Source organism: Aquarana catesbeiana, linkage group LG09 (assembly GCF_042186555.1).
Source record: "Aquarana catesbeiana isolate 2022-GZ linkage group LG09, ASM4218655v1, whole genome shotgun sequence".
Classification (NCBI taxonomy): Eukaryota; Metazoa; Chordata; class Amphibia; order Anura; family Ranidae; genus Aquarana; species Aquarana catesbeiana.
The window spans coordinates 251,258,666-251,283,164 of NC_133332.1; the positions used below are offsets into that span (position 1 = coordinate 251,258,666).

General features: G+C 45.8%; 1 protein-coding gene across 1 annotated transcript in view; it reads right to left on the minus strand.

Moving 5' to 3' along the window:
• BCAP31 (B cell receptor associated protein 31) overlaps window positions 1-24,499 on the minus strand; it is an 88,870-nt gene that overhangs the window by 48,297 nt on the left and 16,074 nt on the right. The window contains exons 3-5 of the mRNA XM_073600170.1: window positions 17,430-17,530; window positions 14,536-14,680; window positions 2,214-2,349 (exon numbers count right to left, since the gene is read on the minus strand). Coding sequence (XP_073456271.1) covers window positions 2,214-2,349; window positions 14,536-14,680; window positions 17,430-17,530 — 382 coding nt within the window. The remainder of the gene's footprint in view (window positions 1-2,213; window positions 2,350-14,535; window positions 14,681-17,429; window positions 17,531-24,499) is intronic.

Sequence of the window (24,499 nt, forward strand, 5' to 3'; positions counted from 1 at the left end):
TTGATTGACAGCAGCGGGAGCCAATGGCTGCGCTGCTATCAATCTATCCAATCAGGACCCAAGACACCGGCTGGAGCCTGGGGTGCTGGTCCCTGGCGCAAGAACGATCGGGCTCAGGTAAGTAAAAGGGGGAGCTGGTGAATTACAAGAGGTTTTTCAGCTCAATGCATAGCAGGTGAATAACCACAAGGGTTATAACAAACATGTTATATTTACCCGCTCTGTGTAATGGCTTCACACAGAGCAGCCCCCATCCTCCTTCTCGGATCTCCCCCCCCCCCCACACTCTGTGTGTCTATAACACGCTTAGCCATGCCCCCCTGCTAAGAGCTTGAGAGAGAGCGCGAGAGAGAGCGGTCCCGCTGGAGCCTAGGCTTCCATGCACAGCACTGGATCAAGATCAGGCAAGTATTGGGGGCTGGGGGGGGGGGGGGGGTTTACCTACATGCATAGAATTGATAAAAGGTAAAAAAAAAACGTCAGCTTTTACAACCGAGCTGGCCATACATGAATCAAAATTCGGTCAGTTCAGCAGGGATTCGGGTGAATTTTGATCCATGTATGCTCAGGGAGGTTTTTTACAGAAGTCCATCTACAGATTTTCCTCACTTAATCAGTGCCCCCAGCTATAGCCTGTGACGCTCCCGAGCCCTACTTTGTGTGTCTATAACATGCTTAGCCATGCCCCCTGCTAATTGGCTGTAATTGACAGCAGTGGGAGCAATTGAGAGAGCGCGCAAGAGAGAAAGAGAGCGAGAGAAAAAGAGAGAAAGAGAGCGAGAGAAAAAGAGAGAAAGAGAGCGAGAGAAAAAGAGAGAAAGAGAGCGAGAGAAAAAGAGAGAAAGAGAGCGAGAGAAAAAGAGAGAAAGAGAGCGAGAGAAAAAGAGAGAAAGAGAGCGAGAGAAAAAGAGAGAAAGAGAGCGAGAGAGGGAAAGAGAAAGAGAGCGAGAGAGGGAAAGAGAAAGAGCGCGAGAGAGGGAAAGAGAAAGAGCGAGAGAGGGAAAGAGAAAGAGCGAGAGAGGGAAAGAGAAAGAGCGAGAGAGGGAAAGAGAAAGAGCGAGAGAGGGAAAGAGAAAGAGCGAGAGAGGGAAAGAGAAAGAGCGAGAGAGGGAAAGAGAAAGAGCGAGAGAGGGAAAGAGAAAGAGCGAGGGGGAAAGAGAAAGAGAAAGAGCGAGAGGGAAAGAGAAAGAGAAAGAGCGAGAGGGAAAGAGAAAGAGAAAGAGCGAGAGGGAAAGAGAAAGAGAAAGAGCGAGAGGGAAAGAGAAAGAGAAAGAGCGAGAGGGAAAGAGAAAGAGAAAGAGCGAGAGGGGGAAAGAGAAAGAGCGAGAGGGGGAAAGAGAAAGAGCGAGAGGGGGAAAGAGAAAGAGCGAGAGGGGGAAAGAGAAAGAGCGAGAGGGAAAGAGAAAGAGCGAGAGGGAAAGAGAAAGAGAAAGAGCGAGAGGGAAAGAGAAAAGAGAAAGAGCGAGAGGGAAAGAGAAAAGAGAAAGAGCGAGAGGGGGAAAGAGAAAGAGCGAGAGGGGGAAAGAGAAAGAGCGAGAGGGAAAGAGAAAGAGCGAGAGGGAAAGAGAAAGAGCGAGAGTGAGTGAGTGAGTGAGTGAGTGTGAGAGAGTGAGAGTGAGAGTGAGAGTGAGAGAGTGAGAGTGAGAGTGAGAGTGAGAGTGAGAGTGAGAGTGAGAGTGAGAGTGAGAGAGAGAGAAGGAGAAAGAGAGAGGAAGAGAAAGAGAAAGAGAAAGAGAAAGAGAGAGTGACCCCGCAGGAGCCTAGGCTTCCATGCACAGCACTGGATCAAGATAAGGCAAGTATTGGGGGCTGTGGGGGAGAGGTTTTTTACCTAGATGCATAGAATTGATAAAAGGTAAAAAAAAAAAAAAAACGTCGGCTTTTACAACCAAGCCGGTCATACATGAATCAACATTCGGTCAGTTCAGCAGGGGTTCGGATGAATTTTGATCCATGTATGCTCAGGGAGGTTTTGTACAGAAGTCCATCTACAGATTTTCCCCACTTAATCAGTGCCCCCAGCTATAGCCTGCGACACTGATCAGGGTATTCTGATGGCTGTGAAGTCTCCCCGATGGTAGAATACAATAGCTTGTGGAGAGGAATACCACATCGAGTGTGTGTATGGGGGAATCGAGTAAAAAAAATAAAAATAAATAAAAACCGACTCATCTATGGGCTGCATTTGTTTCATACATGTTGGTGGCAGATACCTTCTTCAGCTTGTCATTCTCATCCATGTATTTCTTGGCAGCATCGCTTGCGCTCTCGGCCTGTTTCTTGAAGGCCTCGTTGGACGCGATGACGGTGGCTTGCTTGGAGATCAGGGTAACAAGACGTCTTAGCAAGCTGTGAAAGGAACACAAGAAGAGATTAATAATCTCTTACCGCACACTGCAAAATACATCCATCAAGTGGTTGGCCCTTCTGCTTTGCAGAACTAGGTTCCTCAATCAGAATCCTGGTCAGGACACAATCTGCATGGAGTTTACAAATTCTTCCTGCACCTGCGTGAGTTTCCTCCCACACCCCTAGAAAAACATTCTGGTAGGTTAAACTGGTCCTAGAATGTGCGTACAAATGTAAATATGTACGTGAAACAGGGACCTTAAATTGTAAGCTCCTTGGGGACAGGGACTGATGTGAATGTACAGCAGTGCTGTGCAAATTGTCGGCGCTATATAAATAAATCTGTAATAAATAATCAACAAAAAACAACACCTGATGAGGGGAGGGGAGAGGGTTCTGTAGTCCCATATAAGGGAACGGAGCAAGGCTGATAACACTGCTAGAGATTTTAGTAATAAACTGTGCGGCTGCCTCTTTTCACCAGGAGCTGCAACTTTTCATTCCACCCGCTGGTGAAGTCTGGTACTGCAGAAAGACTATCCATTCAGTTATCAAAGCTCTAAAAAGATCACTGAAAGAACAAGCTGTGGTCTGCTATTGGATTTTAAAATGACTATGGAAAGACCCTCCAGAACCAGGACATAAAACTATGAAGAAGCAATAAGTCTTTCTTCAAAGTAACGCCAGTCTTTTAAAGCTGAACTCCAGGAATGATATGTATTGCATGGTCCAGCTTGGGTCAAGATAAGTTTGCATATCTCATTTCTTATAGGCCGCCAGGGAAGCTGACAATCAGCACAGCAGTCAGTGCTACTACAGTGATAGCTACGATCTTGAGGGTTCTGCGTGAGAGCATTCCCATTTGCAAAATGACCACGGGGGTGGGGGACACACCCAGCACTGCTGCCATTCACACAGTAATATTATATATCTCAACATGACATCCGACAAACAGGCATACATGATATGTAAATGTTTTTGGGCTATTCTGGATCACGCCCTTCTTCAGAAATTCATGTCAGGCATGATTTTCTTAAGAAAGGCGTGATCCAGAATAGCCCAAAAACATTTACATATCATGTATGCCCGTTTGTCGGATGTCATGTTGATATCCTTTTGATAAATATTTTCGAAATAAATCGCTAGATTTCGATAGATAGATATATCGATAGAAACCATCCAGAGGGTGAGGTGCACGTCAGTCACAGTTGGTTGTGCTTACCAATCAAAACTTCCCACAGGCTTCGATATAGAAAAAAGTATAGAAGATGGGATTGCTGCACAAACGATTTATTTAGAAAATATTCATCAAAAGGATATCAACATGACATCCGACAAATGGGCATACATGATATGTAAATGTTTTCGGGCTATTCTGGATCACGCCCTTCTTCAGAAAATCATGCCTGACATGAATTTCTGAAGAAGGGCGTGATCCAGAATAGCCCGAAAACGTTTACATATCATGTATACCCGTTTGTCGGATGTCATGTTGAAATACTTATATATATATATATATCTATATAGATATAGATAACATATTCAAGCTATAGTTATATCGACTGAAAGTGCACACTCTCAGATTTAATTTGAGGGTATGTACATCCACATCAGAGGAAGGGTTTAGGAATTACAGCTCTTAAGAATAGCCACCCCCCCCCCCCCCCCTTTTTTCAAGGGACCAAAAGTAATTGGACTAGTGAATCAAAAGCGGTTTCATGACCAGGTGTGGGCTACTCCTTTGTTATTTCTTAATCAATTAAGCAGGTAAAAGGTCTGGAGTTGATTCTAAGTGTGGCATTTGCATTTGGAATCTATTGCTGTGAACCTACATCATAAGTTCAAAGGAGCTGTCCATGCAAGTGAAACAGGTCCTTGTAAGGCTTGAAAGGTGAAAACAAAATCCATCAGAGAGATAGCAGCAACATTAGGAGTGGCCAAATCAACAGTTTGGAAAGAGGAACGCACTGGTTATCTCAGCAACATAAAAAGGCCTGGACGCCCACGGAAGACAACAGTGGTGGATGATCGCAGGATCCTCTTGATGGTAAAGAAAAACCCATTCACAACATCCAGGCAGGTGAAGGACACTCTCCAGGGAGGTGGGTGTATCATTGTCAAAGTCTACAATCAAGAGAAGACTTCACAAGAGCAAATACAGAGGGTTCACCACAAGGTGCAAACCATTCATTAGCCTGAACAATAAAAAACCCAGATTAGACTTTGCCAAAAAACATCTAAAAAAGCCAGACCAGTTCTGGAAAAGCATTCTTTGGATAGATGAAACTAAGATTAATCTGTACCAGAATGACGGGAAAAAAAAAAGTGTAGAGAAGGCTTGGAACATTTCATGATCCAAAGCACACAACGTCATCTGTGGTCACATGGTGGAGCTTGCAGTGTGATGGCATGGGCATGCATGGCTTCCAGTGGCACCGGGTCCTTGGTGTTTATTGATGATATGACAGAAGCAGCCGGATGAATTCTGCAGTGTTTTATAGACATACATCACAGTACAGATTAGCAACAATCCAAAACACACTGCAAAAGCAACCCAGGAGCTTTTGAAGGAAAAGAAGTGGAATATTCTGCAATGGCCGAGTCAATCACATGATCTCAACCCAAATGAGAATGCATTTCACTTGTTGAAGGCAAAACTAAAGGCAGAAAGATCCACAAACAAAGAACAACTGAAGACGGCTGCGGTTAGAGCCTGGCAAAGAATCAGAAAGGATGAAACCCAATCGTGGGTAATATCATGGGTTCCAGACTTCAGGCAGTCATTGCCAGTAAAGGATTCTCAACAAAATATTAAAAATGAACATTTATGACTAATTTGTCTAATTACATTTTGTCCCTAAAAATGGGGGGGGGGGGGGGCATGTAAAAAAAAAAAAAAAAAAAAAAAAATGGTCGCAAAAATTTGTACTGAATTAAATGAAATTAAATTTAATAAATTAAAGCTGAAAGTCTGCACTTCTAATTCATTTGGATTGTTTGGATTTTAATTTTATTCTGGTGGCGTACAGAGCCAAAAATATGAAATTGTGCCTGTGTCCAAATATATACCTACCTGTGGAATGCCTCGTAATTGTTTCAATGAATACAAGGCATTATCTCCTAGATTGTAAGCTCTAATGAGCAGGGCTCTCTGATCCCTCCTGTATTGTATCTGTACTATATACCCTCATGTTGTAAAGCGCTGTGCAAACTGTTGGCACTAAATAAATCCTGTATAATAGTAATAATCTAACTGAACATATGAGATTGTGACATCACTGCTCCTCCTCTCCTACTCCAATCATGTAATACCCACACAGGTGTTCCATGCATCCCTGCGCAGGAAGTCCCATTCATGTCAACCGGGACACATCGGCTGCACAGATACAGCCAAAGAGGCCTTAAGAGCTTCAATGGTTGATAGTATTACTAGCACATTGTCTTGATTTCTAATGTAGATTCGATTTGCTTTACAAATCATATTTACAGAGCAATGAGATTCAGACACTGATGCCTTAACAACCTCCTAGACATAAATCAGGGCTGCTGTGCGTCTTATAATCAGATGTAAGATTTATCTCACCGCTAGAGCCACAGGGACTAGAAGAGAAGAATGGGATTATGTGACAAGCATAGCAAAGAATAGCAATAGTGCCATCTGCTGGAAGTGTGCCAACACTGTAGGTTCAGTAAAAGTTTAAAAGTTTGGTGATACTAGACCAGGAGTCTTCAGTATAACGACCACGTTGTATATTTTACAAATATTCAAGGGCTAAAAAAAAAAAAAATAAAAATCAGATTGACAAATGAACAGTTCAAAATTTAAATGAATGAAGACGCTTCAAGAAAAATAAAAATTTATTCAGAAGTCTCCCTTTTCACATCAGAAAAAAAGTCCCATCTTTTCAGATCAGAAGTCCTCCATCAATCAGAGTTCCTCTTTAACATCAGAAGTCCCCCCCTTTCACATCGTAAACCTCCTTCAATCCGAGTCCCCCCAAAACATCAGAGCCTCTCCTTAAATCAGAAGTCCCCTTCACAACAGAAGCCCCCCCCCCCCCCCCCATCACATCATAACCCCTTTTCAAATTAGAGTCCCCCCACATCATCAGAGCTCTCCTTCAATATCAGAGTTCCTCCTTCAACCACATTGTAGCCCCCCTTACACATCAAGAGTCCCCCTTTCACATCAGAAGCTCCCCAAAGTCCTTCCTTTCACATCAGAAGCACCCCCATATCATAACCCCTCCCCCTTCAATCACAGCCCCCCCTTTCAGAAGTCCCCCCACACACACAATCAGTGTTCCCCTTCAAAATCCTTCAGGAGTCCCCTTTTCACATCAGAAGCTGACCCATCACATCATAACCCCCCTTCAATCACAGTCCCCCCTTTTAAATCAGAAGTCTCCCCCCACCACACATCAGAGCTCTCCTTCAATACCCCCCTTTCACGTCAAATCATAACCCTCCTTAAATCACAGTCTCCAATTCCACATCAGAAGTCGTCCCCCTAATATCAGAAATATCGCCTTTCACATCGGAAGTCCCCCCCCATCACACTGTAACCCCATTCAGAGTCATCGTCCCACTTACACACACACACACACGCCAAAAGTATTGGGACACCCCTCCAAATAATTGGATTCAGGTGTTCCAGTCACCTCTATGGCCACAGGTGTATAAAATTAAGCGCCTAGACATGCAGACTGCTGCTTCAAATATTTGTGAAAGAAAGGGTCACTCTCGAGCTCAGTAAATTCAAGCATGGTACTATGATAGGTTACTACCTGTGAAATGTCTAGCCGTGAAATTTCCTTGCTACTAAATATTCCATATTCAACTGTTAGTGGTGTTATAACAAAGTGGAAGCAGCTGGGAACAACAGCAACTCCTCCATGAAGTGGTAAGACCACTAAAATGACAGAGTGAGGTCAACGCATGCTGAAGCTCACAGTGCGCAGAAGTCGCCAACTGTCTGCAGAGTCAATAGCTACAGACCTCCAAATTTCATGTGGCCTTCAGATTGGCACAACAACAGTGCGTAAAGAGCTTCATTAAATGGTTTTCCATGACATCCAAACCTTACATCACCAAGTGCAATGCCAAGAGAATGGTATTTACCTGACTGCATTGTGCCAAGTGTAAAGTTTGGTGGAGGGGGGATTATGGTGTGGGGTTGTTATTCAGGGGTTGGGTTTGGCCCCTTAGTTCCAGTGAAGGGAACTCTTAAGGCGTCAGCATACCAAGACAATTTGGACAATTTCATGCTCCCAACTTTGTTGGAACAGTTTGGGGATGGCCCCTTCCTGTTCCAACATGACTGGTCACCAGTGCACAAAGTAAGGTCCATAAAGACATGGATGAGCAAGTTTGGGGTAGAGGAACTTGACTGGCCTGCACAGAGTCCTGACCTCAACCCAATAGAACACCTTTGGGATGAATTAGAGCAGAGACTGCGAGCCAGGCCTTCTCGTCCAACATCAGTACCTGACCTCACAAATGCTCTTCTGGAAGAATGGTCAAACATTCCCATAGACACACTCCTAAACCTTGTGGACAGCCTTCCCAGAAGAGTTGAAGCTGTTATAGCTGCAAAGGGCGGGCCAACTCAATATTGAACCCTACGGGCTAAGACTGGGATGCCATTAAAGTTCACGTGCAGGTAAAGGTGGGCGCCCCAATACAACAATATAGTGTGTGTATGTATACACAGTAAAATTATAATATATATATATATATATATATATATATATATATATATATATATATATATATATATATATATATATATATATATATATATATACACACACCTGTAATCAAAAGATAAAAACCTACGCTTTGACATATTTGAAGGGAGGAGTGTGCCCCCCTCACTGAGGTCTACAGGCCCCTCTAATGGCTCCTGGGAGTAGCAGGACAGGATGTACACAAGATTTTGGCATTGGCGGGAAGGGGGCCCAACAAGTTAAAAAAAAGGTACAGATTTCCATTTATTTATTGTACTGGCTGCCAGGATGGCTATGGGACCTGCACTGAAAAATGCAGTTATGCAAGAATATTCCAAAATATGATGAAACTTTTAGGGAAAAAAAAAAAAGTTCCCTCTGAGTCTTTTCCTACACATTGATTCAATGTGTACCCCATAGGTACAAGAATAAAAGCATGGCGACATATAAGATTTCATTGGGTGGATGCTCATGCTGGCTGGTGGACAGCCCAGTACAAATAGTGATTATTTATTTGAACCAGACATTTGGAGTGCAGGAATGAACAGCCTGATCATGACATCAGCTTGGCTGTGCCAGCCTGTTTATTTACTGAACTGACAGGCTGAGTTTTGACAGAAAAATATTTTACAGTATGTTCTCGGAGCAGAAAGTTCCTGGACAGCCAAGCCTCTTGTTTCCAAGAACGTTAGCCATGGAGTAGAGAACACGGAGCCAGTAAACACAACTGACTGGAACAGCTGGGTAATAGGCGCCTAAAATCCCAATCCTGGGGGAGTCGTTGGTTTTCACACAACTTGGATGAATAGGAATCTGTTTCAACGAGGCTGCGAAAGCACGTCACTGGGTGTAAACAAAAACGGGACTGCTTTAAAGGAAACCTCCACTGACAACTTTGCTGGCCATGCTGAATACTACAAAGTAGAGCGATCAGCAGAGCTGGGGGGTACCACCGAGTGGGAGCGATCAGCAGAGCTGGGGGGTACCACCGAGTGGGAGCGATCAGCAGAGCTGGGGGGTACCACCGAGTGGGAGCGATCAGCAGAGCTGGGGGGTACCACCGAGTGGGAGCGATCAGCAGAGCTGGGGGGTACCACCGAGTGGGAGCGATCAGCAGAGCTGGGGGGTACCACCGAGTGGGAGCGATCAGCAGAGCTGGGGGGTACCACCGAGTGGGAGCGATCAGCAGAGCTGGGGGGTACCTCCGAGTGGGAGCGATCAGCAGAGCTGGGGGGTACCACCGAGTGGGAGCGATCAGCAGAGCTGGGGGGTACCACCGAGTGGGAGCGATCAGCAGAGCTGGGGGGTACCACCGAGTGGGAGCGATCAGCAGAGCTGGGGGGTACCTCCGAGTGGGAGCGATCAGCAGAGCTGGGGGGTACCACCGAGTGGGAGCGATCAGCAGAGCTGGGGGGTACCACCGAGTGGGAGCGATCAGCAGAGCTGGGGGGTACCACCGAGTGGGAGCGATCAGCAGAGCTGGGGGGTACCACCGAGTGGGAGCGATCAGCAGAGCTGGGGGGTACTACAGAGTGGGAAATTTACTAAAAAGAGTTCTAATAAGCTGGGGATCTGCAGAGTGGGGGTATTACTGAGCTGGGGTTCTAATAGGCCCCTATAAAAAAAAAAAAAAAAAAAAAAAAGAAAATCAACACACACAGGGCATTTGCCAAGCTTCATTAAAGCATCACAGAAGCATAAAAAAAATGTTGAAGAAGAGGTAGGCGCTTTGATATTTGTTAGTTGAAGCAATTGTAAGTAAGCCCTAAAAGTTTAGACCCCCTCCCTCTGTAAAAATCACCAGCTGAAAGTATGTGCAAAAAGGTAAGGTACCTGTATATGGGGGGAAAAATGTAATTTTGTACTCACCATAAAATACTTTTGAGTATACTGAGGGACACAGGAAGTCGCCCACTTTTTGGATATACTGCCACCTAGAAGGATTGGACACTGAAACAAAAAACTGTAGGCTAGCCCAAGATAACACCTTGCACTACAAGCATGCTTTAGATTTGTATCAAAGCAGATCACAGAGCATGATCGTAAACACAGAGGAGTAGGACCCGTGTCCATCAATGGACTTCAAGAAAATGGTTTTATTTCGAGTGCAAAAATGTTTTTTTTCTTCCTCGTCCACTGAGGGACACCAGAAGTCTTTCATCTTCGGGACAATCCAAAAGGAGTCCACTGAGGGGTGTGAAACTCAACAAACCAAATGCTAAAAAGCCCAAGAAAAACATCAAACTGGGAGGTGGCTCAAAGTGCCGTCTAAAAGAAGCTTATGCCATGGACTGACTTCAGATGAAGCAACAACATCCGCATTGTAGAACTGAGGAGAACGTGTGAACAGAAGATTAGGTGGTAGCCTTACAAATCAGAGAAACGGTTGCTTGATGCCGAAAGCCCAAGAAGCATTCAAAGATTTAGTAGAGAGTGCTTTGACAGGAACCCAATTCTTGAGATAATGATCTGTTGGAGCCGCCTAGGAAAAAAGGGCGAAACAGAGCCGCCTAGGAAAAAAGGGCGAAACAGAGCCGCCTAGGAAAAAAGGGCGAAACAGAGCCGCCTAGGAAAAAAGGGCGAAACAGAGCCGCCTAGGAAAAAAGGGCGAAACAGAGCCGCCTAGGAAAAAAGGGCGAAACAGAGCCGCCTAGGAAAAAAGGGCGAAACAGAGCCGCCTAGGAAAAAAGGGCGAAACAGAGCCGCCTAGGAAAAAAGGGCGAAACAGAGCCGCCTAGGAAAAAAGGGCGAAACAGAGCCGCCTAGGAAAAAAGGGCGAAACAGAGCCGCCTAGGAAAAAAGGGCGAAACAGAGCCGCCTAGGAAAAAAGGGCGAAACAGAGCCGCCTAGGAAAAAAGGGCGAAACAGAGCCGCAGGAGAAGGCTGCCAATTCTGACACTCGCCCCGCAGAGGTGATGGACACAGGCAATGACAAGGAGTAAGGTTTCAAAGATGCCCATCCCAAAACCTGGGCTTCCACAGCTATGTCGTCCATGAACCATGATGGTAAACAGCAACCCTGAAGCAGGATGGTAAATCAGTCCTTGAGGCAAAAAGATCCATAAAATCTGGTAGAGCCCACAGAGCATCCACTGGGAGTCCTACCGGGTCAGCATGCAACATCTGTCTGGGCCAGTCCAGAACAATAAGGATCTCCAGAATGACCTCCCTCTCGATCTCAATCGCATCCCCTGCTGTAAAACCTCAAAGCCTCGGTGGGAGGGAATCCCCCGTTAACACCTGTGGTTGTAGGAAAGAAATTTGCTCCATATAGGGCCTGCCTAAGGCTCAGTTCACACTGGAACCGGCTGCGGATCTCATCTGTGCATCCCTGTTCTCCGTTTCAGGACGAATCTTTGCCTGAATTCAGCCCTGAAACGGAGCCAAAGATGCACAGTGCACTCCGTAGCCGCAACAGAGATATCTGAAACGGCTCCATAGAGAGCCAGTCACATTCTCCTGCTATTCGAATTGGATGCGGAGAAACCCACATCCAATTTGCATAGGTGTGAACCCAGCCTTAGACAGAGAGGGAGGGATAGCACTAGTAGCCAACCAGGTATGCTTCATGCAAATATGCCGACTAGAAACATGCAGAGATGACCTCATCTGTCTGTTGCACATTCACTTTCTAGTCAACAAGATGGGGGTATTAAAAGGACACCCCCTGTATTTTTTCTACAGTCTACAACTGTAAAAGAGAAAATAGTGTCATCTGCCTGGCTGTGCTCTTGTGTTGAGTTAGGCCTCATTCACCCGGAGCGTACATAACTCTACCATGTTCACCAGCACAGGTATTCCATGTATCCCCGAGCAGGCAGTCCCACTGCTATCATTTGGGACACAGCGGCTGCACAGACACAGATACTGCTCCCAATGTACCATACCTGCGGGGTGCAAGGCCCCAAACACATTCTGAAGCCACTGTGTCCCAAACTGCATCAATGGGACTGCCATGAAGGGGATGCAAGGAACACCTGTGCATCCCTATGCAGGTAAACACGCCTGTGTACAGGTCATGTACGACCTGTGTGAATGACGCCAAAGGCCTGTATAACCTATTTTACCTATAAGGCTTAAAGCGGGATTCCGTCATTAAAAAAATAAAAATGTAAAAGTCAGCAGCTACAAACATTGTAGCTGCTGACTTTAAATAAGTACTTACCTGTCCTGGGTGCCCGCGATGTCGGCCGCCTGAGGCCGACCCGTCCCTCGGCTCTCGGGTCCCGGCACCGCCATCCTAACTAAGGGAAACAGGCAGTGGAGCCTTGCGGCTTCACTGCCAGTTTCCTACTGTGCATGCGCGAGCGCTTTGTGAATGGGACGCGATGTGCTGTGGGGCACACACACAGTTCCCATAACACACCGCGCCCCATTCCCCAGAAGACAAAGCGGGAAGCAGAAGACTGAAGATCACCGCGGTGTAGGAAGAGGCAGATTAGGAAGACTGCCTAGCAACAGCCGTTTCACGTATGTAAAAAAATTATTTTATTTTTTTTCAGGTATTTTTTGGTGCATTTTTTTTTTCAGGGTGGACCTTAACTGTAGGTACTGTGAATTTCTCCTAAACCTGCAGTTTAGGAGATATTCACTGTATCCGCACGTGCTGACGCCATCAGCACTGAAGAAACGGCTCGCTCGTGGTGTTTCCTCAGCTGCTGTGCCATTACCGGCAGTGACATCATCGCGGCTCCGGCCAATCACAGCGCCGGAGCTCGCAAACCTGGAAGTAACTCCGGGAACGCTGCAACAGCATCGTGCTAAGGTATTTCATAATAAGCTAGTATGCATTGCATACTATGCCCTTGTCTTGCAGGTTTTTTTTTTTTAATCTGGGTTTACAACCACTTTAATATGCGGCATTTTTAAAAATAAAAAAACAAAAAACTATACCTGCAGCTTTTATTATTTTTGTTTTTTAAAGTGGTTCTAAGGCTGAAGTTTTTTTTTTCCTTCATGTATTTTATGTTACATAGTGTTCAGCCCTCCCAGCACCCCCCCCCCCCACCCCCAATACTCATCTCAATCCAGCGCTGTGCACAACAGCAGCGGCTCTCCTGGCTCCATCCCTCCTCATTGGCTCAGAGACAGTGGCGGAAGTAGCAGGGGGTCGGCTGAGCTGTGCTCTGTCTCTTTATGAAAACGCAGAGCAGGGCTTCTGAATCGAGCACCCACGAGTACGAGTAGCGGTTTGATAAGGGGGCACTTGGCAGGGGGAGGAGCCAGGGGACCTCAGAAGAGGAGGATCAGGGCTGCTCTGTGCAAAATCATTACACTTTTTTTTTTTAATTTTTACTTATACAATCACTTTAATGGAGTGCACAAAAAGTACTTTTTATATTTCATATGCAACATTGCTGTACCATTGGTCAAGCTCTGATTTTGCATGATATTTTACATTTTAGGTTTACTGGTGCTGTGAATAAATTATTATTATATTGACATTATAATACAAGTTTGTGGAGCACTTAGCACTTTTTCCAAGGAATTGTATGCTTATAATGCTTATATGTTTATATCAATACTTAAAAGTGATTGTAAAGCTTCTTTTTTTTTTTTTTAATTACAAACATACTTACCTCCACTGTGCAGTTTGTTTTGCACAGTCATCCTCTTCTGGGGTCCCCCGGCGGCGCTATCAGCTCCTCTCCGCATCGTATAACCCCTGAGGAGGAGCGCTTTCCCATGGAGGGGGTACCTTGTGGGCACGCTCCCGAGTCCAGCATTTACGTCCATTGACGCAGAATGTAGGACTCGGCCCTGCCCCCCGCGTCATTGGATTTGATTGACAGCAGTGGGAGCCAAAGGCTGCGCTGCTATCAATCTAACCAATCAACAGCCGAGAACCCCTGGGCAGAGAGAGGAAGAGCGCGTCTCCGCCGAGGGATCGAAGGGGGTTAAGTGAGTAAAACAGGGGGAGGGGGGTACCTTGCAGGCATGCTCCCGAGTCCAGCATTTACATCCATAGACGCAGAATGTAGGACTCGGCCCCGCCCCCCGCGTCATTGGATTTGAGTGACAGCAGCAGGAGCCAAAGGCTGAGCTGCCATCAATCTATCCAATCAACAGCAGAGAACCCCTGGGCAGAGAGAGGAAGAGCGCGTCTCCGCCGGGGGATTGAAGGGGGTTAGGTGAGTAAAACGGGGGAGCCGGTCACTGTCAGAAGTTTTTTCATCTTAATGCATAGGATACATCTAGGTGAAAAAAAACACCCCTTTTTACAACTCCTTTAACTGTGTACGCTGAATAAAAGACATGTTTGGGGGGTTTCAGAAAGATTGAGGGGAGAAGGAAAAGTAGACAAGACCTGAAAGGAATACCTGAAAAGGGGATCCAACAGTGTGAAACATATCCGACTTCTGATAGACAAAGAATCATACGAGCTTTTACTGCCCCCATGTGGTCACACAATAGCACTGCATCTAATAAGAATCAGATGGCGTACGTCAATACTCACAAAGCCAGCAGGAGGGAGAATCCGGCGATGTACAGGTTACGCTGAGCTCTGAACAGCTTCATGTGGATATGCTCCACGGCCACTGGGTTATGCTTGAGGTCCACCTGATCCCCAACGCCATACTTCTGGATCTCCCGAACTGCATCTATAAGAAGAAAGAACTTTGTGATGGAAGGGTTTTGGAACCCCATTTATTAAAACACAGCCGTTTGCACAATACAGCTTTGGACCTGCCGATTTTCCAAAATCCTTGTCACTACTTAACCACTTGCAGACGGGATACTCGCAAAATGCAAAGTGATGTTACCCGTTAACTTTCGGACATTCGAAAGTTTGAAAATTAAAACATTTGGAAATTTGAAAAATTAAAACATTTGGAAATTTGAAGATTCATAAGAATGAAAATCTGAAAAAATTCTAAAGAATGAAAATCTAAAATTTTAAAAGAATGAAAATCTGAAAAAATTCAAAAGAATGAAAATCTGAAAAAATTCAAAAGAATGAAAATCTGAAAATTTGAAAACCCAAAAATCTGAAAGAATAACTAAATAATAAATATTAAATTATAGGTATCGGAATTTCCTTTCAAATTTGGCTGTTAGTGAACGGAACGAGTACGTATTTATCCAAAGTTACGAATTATCTGAAATAACGAATGCCGCATCTAAACAAATGGAACGTAACGATCTAATAATAATAAATAACAATAGTAATAAGAAAAAAAAAAATCTGAAAATAAAAAAAATCATAAATTCAGGCCAAAATGTATTCTGCTACATGTTTTTGATAAGAAAAATTGCCAATAACTGTTTATTGATTGGTTTGCGTGAACAAACTATGATATATTAACTGGAATTTTTAATTATTTTTTTATACTACTAATGGCGGCGATCAGCAACTTCTAGTGGGACTGCGATACTGCAGTGGTCAATCTGATACCGACTGCCACTGACACCAATAGAGTGATAATACTATACACTGTCACTGGACTAATGACACTGGCTGGGAAGGGGTTAACAGCTAGGGGCAATCAAAGGGTTAAAACGTGTGCCTAACAATGTACATTATGTGTAAAGTGTGCCGTTTTTACTACAGAGCTCTCAGTGTCTCATCCAAAACACCAAGATCATTCCCTCTGTAAAAAAACGCTTTGTTGAATGTCAACACAGAGCTGTGGGCTGTGAATGTACACAGCTGATGAGCATGCTCCGGCCGTGAATCATTTGCTGTGTACAATCACTGTAGGAGACAGGTGGAGCGGGAACGCATCCTAAACCCAGAAGTAGGCAGAGACGTATTGTACTGCGGGCGAGCGGGCGGGCGGTCAGCAAGTGGTTGTGGCAACTTTTTTTTTTGCTAGAAAATTACTTAGAATCCCCAAACATTATATATATTTTTTTTATTTCAGCGTAGACCCTAGAGAATAAAATGGTGGTTGTTGCAATATTTTACGTCACACTGTATTTGCGCAGCGGTCTTTCAAAACGCTATCTTATTGGGGGAAACCACTTCAGCCCCAGAAGGATTTACCCCCTTAATGACCAGGCCATTTTTTGCGATCCAGCACTGACAACTTCGCAGTCGTGCGATGCTGTACCCAAACAAAATTGACGTACTTTTTTTTCCCCCCACAAATAGAGCTTTCTTTTGGTGGTATTTGATCACCTCTGCGGTTTTTATTTGTTGCAATATAAACAAAAAAAAAAGCGACAATTTTGAAAAAACAGCAATATGTTTTACTTTTTGCTATAATAAATATCCCCCCAAAAAATATATTAAAAAAATTAAATAAATTTCTTCCTTTGTTTAGGCCGATATGTATTCTTCTATATATTTTTGGTAAAAAAAAAAAAATTAGCAATAAGTGTATATTGATTGGTTTGCGCAAAAGTTATAGCGTCTACAAAACAGGGGATAGATTTATAGCATTTTTATTATTATTATTTTTTTTTTTTTTTACTAGTAATGGCGGTGATCAGCGATTTTTATTGGGACTGTGACATTGCGGTGGGACCATTGACATTTATACAGCGATCAGAGCTAAAAATAGCCGCTGATTACTGTATAAATGCCATTGGCAGGGAAGGGATTAAAACTAGGGGGCGATCAAGGGGTTAAACGTGTGTCCTAGAGAGTGATTCTAACTGTGGGGGGATGGGACTGCCTGGAGGAGGAGACTGATCGCTGTTAATACTTAGTATGAACAACAGATCAGTCTCCTCCCCCCTGACAGAACAGGGATCAGTCCGTTTACATTGACAGATCTCCGTTCTGTCTCTATCAAGAGCGATCGCGAGTGCCCCGGCAGACATCGTGGCCGCCGGGCACGCGCATTGGCTCCGTCATCGCGCCCCCTAGTGATCTTAAAGTGGCTGACGTATAGCTACGCGATTTGCTCAGGAGAGCCAACCTGCCGCAGTATAACATCACAGCCGCAGGGCACGCATATCGACTCCGTCGTCACGTCCCCTAATGATCTTAAAAGTGGTCGACATATAGCTACGCGATTTGCCCAGGAGAGCCAACCTGCCGCAGTATAACATCGCGGCCGCCAGGCACGCGCATCGGCTCCATCGTCGCGCCCCCTAGTGATCTTAAAAGCAGCCGACATATAGCTACGGCGATTTGCCCAGGAGAGCCAACCTGCCAACATCACGGCGGCTGGTCCTCTAGTGGTTAAACAGTAAAAGTTACCCCAATTTTTTTGTAGAATGTGAAAGATGTTTACGCCGCGAGAATCGTGATCTTTATTCTAAGCAAAAATAAATAAATAAGAAAATCGTGATTCTCATTTTAGCCAGAATCGAGCAGCTCTAGAAAAAGGGGCAAAACGTTTTTTTTTCAACAGATTGATCAGCAGAGCGCTACCACAAAATTGCCAGCACAGTACTTACCTAACAGTAACAATAACAGGATCACAATCAGGACCACAAAGAATGTGTTCCCATACGCCACTATTAGTTTCACCAAGCGAGACTTGAAGATTTTCTGCCACCTGTAAAAGAAGAAAGAATCATCATCCACCTGAGCTGACCCATTGGCTTGTACTGCAATAAGAGGAATGGTAAAGCACCATCACATGAAGAACGTTAAAGGAAAACTTCACTCTACATAAGGCCTTTGTAATTTAAAAGTGGTAGCAGAGGTTTCTTTTTTTTTTTTCTTTTTGCTTTAGTTATTTATTTATTTTTTTGTATTGTGAATTGCTTTCCAACGTGGCCAACGCACCACCCCACAACATGTTGTACAGTGTGGTGCTCCGATCTGACAAACAAGGACCATGTGCATTTTTTGGGGTTTTGCTGTGTTGTATGACCGCCAGTGATGAGCTTGGGCATGTTGGTACCAGAAAGTGTGTGAGCCGTCACCTGTCCCGGCCAATCATCTGCAGCCAGGGCATTGCCCCACCTCCACAAGCGGCACATATACAGGTGAATGTACACAACATACAAGGGTAATCAGTGAAAACAAATCTTAAAAAAGGGACATGGCACTCAATGCAATACTTAGTAGACATGTGCAATTCATTTAGTTCCAAATTAGTTTAACGAATTTTAACAAATTCGTTAATTCAGAAATTTCCGAATTTTTCAATTTCCAACATTTCAAATCTCGGAAGTTCGGAAATAACTTCGGGCAATAACTTCTGCGCAGGATGTGGAAACCTTGCAAAAAGATCTGAACAAATGAATTAGGGTGGGCAACTACATGGCAAATGAGGTTCAATGTAGAAAAGCGTAAAAATAGGATTTTTTAAAACAGCTTACCTGTAAAATCCTTTTCTTTCGAAGGACATCACGGGACACAGAGCCACAGTAATTACTGATGGGTTATAAAGGTATCACTGGTGATTGGACACTGGCACACCCTATCAGGAAGTTCAACCCCCTATATAATCCCTCCCCCTTGCAGGGATACCTCAGTTTTGTAGCCAAGCAATATAGTGTATTAGAAGAGGGGCGGGACCTCTGTGTCCCGTGATGTCCTTCGAAAGAAAAGGATTTTACAGGTAAGCTGTTTTAAAAAATCCTATTTTCTTTCTCGAACATCACGGGACACAGAGCCACAGTAATTACTGATGGGATGTCCCAGAGCATTGCTACCTGAGGGGGGGGAACCACGACCAAGTAGGGTGCAATCAGACCTGAGGACCCTGTACCGCTGCCTGCAGCACACTGCGCCTAAAGGCGATATCCTCATGCCTTCTCACATCCACCTGATAGAATCTGGTGAATGTATGAACTGAAGACCAGGTTGCAGCCTTGCAGATTTGAGCCATAGAGGCCCGGTGATGCACTGCCCAAGAAGCACCAATAGCCCTTGTGGAATGTGCCCTGATCTGAAACGGAGGAATCTTCTGTTTCAAACCGTAAGCTTGAATGATCAACTGTCGAATCCATTTAGAAATGGTAGCTTTTGACGCTGCCTGTCCTCTATTGGGACCCTCTGGCAGCACAAACAAAACATCCGTCTTGCGGATCTGAGTAGTTGCCCCTAGATAGGCCTTAACTGCTCTTACTACATCCAACGAATGTAGAGATCTCTCTTCCGGAGAACAGGGATCTGGAAAAAAGGAAGGTAGAACAATGTCTTGGTTTAAATGAAAATCAGAAACCACCTTCAGTAAAAAACTAGGATGAGGGCGTAGTACCACTCTATCCTTGTGTATAATCAAATAAGGCTCCTTACAGGAAAGAGCTGCTAATTCTGATACTCTTCTAGCAGAAGAGATGGCCACCAGAAAAATTCATTTCCTTGTCAACAAGACCAAAGGAATCTGACTTATTGGTTCAAAAGGCTGTTTCTGTAACACAGCCAGGACCAAATTCAAGTCCCAGGGGTTTAGGGGCGCTTTAACCGGAGGATTAAGACGCATCACCCCCTGCATGAAGTTTCGGACCAAAGAATGCGAAGCAAGTGGCCGCTGAAATAACACTGATAAAGCAGAAACCTGGCCCTTGATGGTACTCAAGGCCAGCTTCATCTCTAATCCCATCTGTAGAAAATCAAGGATTCTACCTATGACATATTTCCTGGGATGCCAACCTCTGGATTCACACCAGGTTATATAAGCCTTCCAGACTCTATGATAAATCATCCTGGAAGCTGGCTTCCTTGCATTAATCAAGGTAGATATGACAGGACCTGAGAGCCCACGACTCTTCAGAACGTGGGTCTCAATAGCCAAACCATCAAATTTAGCGTTTGTAAGGCAGGATGGAACACTGGACCTTGAGATAACAGGTCTGGGCGTACCGGTAGGGTCCACGGGGAACCTACCGTCATCCTTACTATTTCTGCATACCAAGTCCTTCTGGGCCAAGCGGGGGCCACCAGAAGTACCGACTTCCTTTCCTGCCTGATCCTGCGAAGGAGTCGTGGTAGTAGCAGAATAGGCGGGAATGCTTAAAACAGTGAGAACCGATGCCACGGAATCACCAACGCATCCGTCCCGCATGCAAGAGGATCTTATATCCTTGCCGCAAATCTGTCTGTCTATCTTTTTGTTGAATCGGGATGCAAAGAGATCTACATCTGGAACCCCCCATCTTTGGCATATGGCCCAAAAGACGTCGGGATGCAGAGACCATTCCCCTGGAAGTAACTGCTGGCGACTTAGATAGTCCGCCTGCCAATTCTCTATTCCCGGGATGAAAACTGCCAATATGCATGGCACATGCATCTCTGCCCAGACTAAGATCTGGTTCACCTCTTTTTGAGCAGCTCGGCTCCGGGTGCCTCCCTGATGATTGACATAAGCCACTGCTGTGGCATTGTCGGACTGGATCCTGACCGGACAACCCTGTAGCCTGATAGTCCAGGCTTTTAGAGCTAGATGTATCGCCCGGATCTCCAGAATGTTGATGGGTAAGGTCCTCTCTGTCTTGGACCATACCCCTTGGACCGCAGCCTGTTCCAGAAATGCTCCCCAACCTGACAGACTGGCATCTGTTGTTACCACCGTCCAGGTAACCGGTAGAAAGGATTTCCCCTTCTGCAGGTTTTCGGGTATGAGCCACCAATTGAGGCTCTGACGCACCGCATGCGACAGGTGCATCGGAAAGTCTAATGCCTGAACCTTCTTGTTCCAGGTCGACAGAATACTGTGTTGCAGCATTCTTAAGTGAAACTGAGCATAGGGAACTGCTTCGAATGAAGACACCATCTTCCCTAGTAGCCTCATACAAAGGCGGACTGAGGGACCCTTCTTGGTCCTTACTGTCAGAATCAGCTCTCTCAAAGCAGTGATCTTTGCCTGGGGTAGAAATATTTTCTCCTGGCTTGTATCTATAATCAGACCTAAATACTCCAGTCTTCTTACTGGTTTTAGGAAAGACTTTTCTAAGTTGAGGATCCAACCCAGGTGTTCTAGATACCTGACCGTGGTCCTCAAGTTTCCATTCAAAGAGGCTACCGACCGGTCTATCAAGAGCAGGTCGTCTAGGTATGCTATGACAGCTATACCCTGAGCCCTTAATCTGGCCAGAGGAGGAGCCAAGATCTTTGTGAACACTCGAGGTGCAGTGGCTATCCTGAAAGGCAGAGCCACAAACTGGAAATGGCGCCCTCCTACCTCGAAGCGCAGAAACTTCTGATGAGCAGGAAAAATGGGCACATGCAGATATGCATCTCTGATGTCTATTGATGCCAGAAATTCTCCTCCCTGCAGGGTGGGAACTACTGTTCGAATTGATTCCATGCGGAAGGATTGAATCCTTAGGGATCGGTTCAGATCCCTTAAGTCCAGAATGGGCCTGACATCCCCATTTGGCTTTTGGACCGTAAAAAGGTTGGAATAGAAGCCCAATCCCTGGTCCTTTGCGGGAACTATCATAATGACCTCCTGCGACAAAAGTCGCTCTAACACTAGAAGGAGCGACTGCTTCTTCTCTGGGTCTCTGGGAACATTTGATCTGAGGAACCGAGGAGAGGGGAATTCCTGAAACTCCAGCTTGTACCCTAAGGTTACCGTGGAGATTACCCATCTGTCCTGGAAGTCCTCCTGCCAGAGCTCTGAGAACTGTCGCAGTCTTCCCCCCACTCGAGTGAGCGGGGGCGCCCCCTCATGCAGAGGTCTTAGTGTTTTGCCTAGTAGGCTTCTTTCCCCAGGACTTCTTTTGTCCCTGGGGTTGACTCTTGTCTCTGGACCCCGATGGAGGCGGCCGTCGAGACTGCCTGGAGGCTGAAGCCCCCGGCGCTGGGGAAAGAGTCAGTTTGAAAGAGGGACGCTTACTCTTCTTCTTGACAGGTAAGAGAGTGCTTTTCCCACAAGAGATTCTCTTGATATAGTTATCCAAGTCCTCTCCAAACAACCTTGCACCACGAAATGGAAACCCAGCCAGTAGCTTCTTACATGGTGCTTCGGCTGACCAATTTTTCAACCATAGGATTCTACGTATATGCACCAACCCCAGTGAAAGACAGGAGGTTTGCACGATAGAATCTCTAATGGCGTCAACCACAAAGCATAAGGCCGCTGGAAGGTTAGCAAACCCCTGGGCCTGCTGTTCAGGTAATACTTTGATGACCTGCTTAACATGGTCTCTTAAGTATTGACAGACTCCAATCGCTGCTACTGCAGGTTGGGCCACTGATCCTGCTAAGGAGAAAATATCCTTCAATAGGGATTCCATCCTTTTATCTACAGGATCCCTGAGCATCTGAGCATTGTCTACAGGACAAGTCAGGCTATTATTTACGGAGGAAATGGCGGCATCAATAGCCGGTATTCCCCACATTTTAATAAACTTTTCTTCCATCGGATAAAGTGTTGAAAACTTTCTCGGCGGAAAAAAACGTTTGTCTGGGTGATCCCACTCAGAATAAATAAGCTTTTCAAGTAAAGTATGAACAGGAAAAGCATGTGCTGCTTGGAAAGGTTTCAGTGACCCCAAAGCAGAAGAGGATTCTTTAGCAGTTTCAGGTATGGGCAACTTAAATGTGGAGCGGACCAATCCAGTGAGGATCTGCACTAAGACTTTCTCCTCTTGGGAAGTCGCAAAGGGTCCCTCTCCACCTGAATCCTCCGAAGAGGAATCATCCATCCCATCCCGATCCTCTGAAAGGGATTCATCTCCTTTATCCCAGAGCTCCTCTGTCTGAGGGTCTTGGGGAACAGAGGAAAGCCTAGTGCGTTTTCTTCCACTGAGTGAAGACGTAATCACGGCCATTAATCTTTCCTCTAGACCAGGGGTCTCAAACTGGCGGCCCTCCAGCTGTTGCAGAACTACAAATCCCATCATGCCTCTGCCTGAAGGAGTCATGCTTGTAACTGTCAGCCTTGCAATGCCTCATGGGACTTGTAGTTTCGTAACAGCTGGAGGGCCGCCAGTTTGAGACCCCTGCTCTAGACCATTAATGGTTAAGGAAAAAACCTCTTGTGTAATATATACAGGGGCTGAAGTGCCAGAAGCAGGTGTAGCCCCTGACCCCGATGGCTCTCCCTGGCTAGCCATCCCTGGCCCATCTTTTAGGGGGGGAGGATGCTGCCGACAGGGGGCCCTCAGAACCTGAACGAGATCCCCTAGTGTCTCTGGTCCCTGGGGTGCTTGAACCTCTTCTACCCATAGTGCAAAGCAACAAGGTGTGAGGTATACAAATGAACACTGCCCGCTGAGCGATGTAGTCTGGCTAAAAGCCTTGCTACCCAATGCTCAGTCTGGTGTTACTTCAGTAAATGCTGCCTAGGAGAATGCCTGTGTCCCACCTTACATGCGACCGTCAGCTCTGTGTCTCTCAGAAGGCTGAGTGCACCTGTACAGAGTGCCTTTAATAGCCTGTAGCTGGCCTGAGTGGGAGTCTAAGCACTCTGTGCTGACGTCCCGCCCCCTCCTCTACCGCCCCCCCCCCCTCGAGTTTTGAAAAAAACGAGCGCTTCCCGCGCTGCCGACTCTCCTGTCATGCTTCCGGAAAAAGGCTGGGGATGGGGGGGGGGGGGGGGGGGGGAGCTGGTAACAAGATCTGCCTGAACGGCTATCTTGAGAGATGGTGGCCATTAGGCCGCAGAGCCCGGGTGGTATAACCACTTTCTAGACCCCTGTGGCCCCTCTCTAGCCTGGGGGGGAACATTCAAACATGAGAAATCCCCCTTTCCACCTTACCTGCTTGCAGTCTGCTTGAGACGCTGGGACATAATCAGCGATTACAACACCTGAGACAGACATGTCAGCATGTGCAGGTTTGTGCTCTTGGCAGCCCCCGGTGGTCACAATAGGCATAGCATGCATTTACCTTAAAGGAGAAAAGCCACTAGAACTCAAAAATTCTGTGGAATCTCCTCTTACCTTATCCAGCCGCAGGGTGCTGTTTACACAGACCCAATCTTCACCTCTCACGGTGGGCTCCGTTTGAAAAAACCGCCAGAGACTGGGGCCCCCATCAATAGGGGGATCCAACAGTTCTGGGACCGTAAAGCACCTCGCCAGAAATTAGGAAGTTTAAAGCCATTTTCTGATCTGCGGGGTCCAGCTCTCTAAAAAGAGAAGCATTACGGGTAAAACCTCGTTTCTTCGGACACGAGGCCCGGGTACCATTCAATTCGGCCATGAAAAGACACTTTGAATGGATCCGGTTCGCCTGGCTTGCCCCAGTATAGGATCTTAGGATATTCCCTTTGGAGCTCAGCACAGGACATCTTTACACGTCCATCACCTAAGACACTGGCGTAAAAACTGAGGTATCCCTGCAAGGGGGAGGGATTATATAGGGGGTTGAACTTCCTGATAGGGTGTGCCAGTGTCCAATCACCAGTGATACCTATATAACCCATCAGTAATTACTGTGGCTCTGTGTCCCGTGATGTTCGAGAAAGAAATAATGCATTTGAGGGGCAAAAATATGAATGTAATCTATACACTGGGGGGAGAACCTCTAGGGGAATCTAGGATGGAAAAGGACCTGGGGGTCCTAGTAGATGATAGGCTCAGCAATGGCATGCAATGCCAAGCTGCTGCTAACAAAGCAA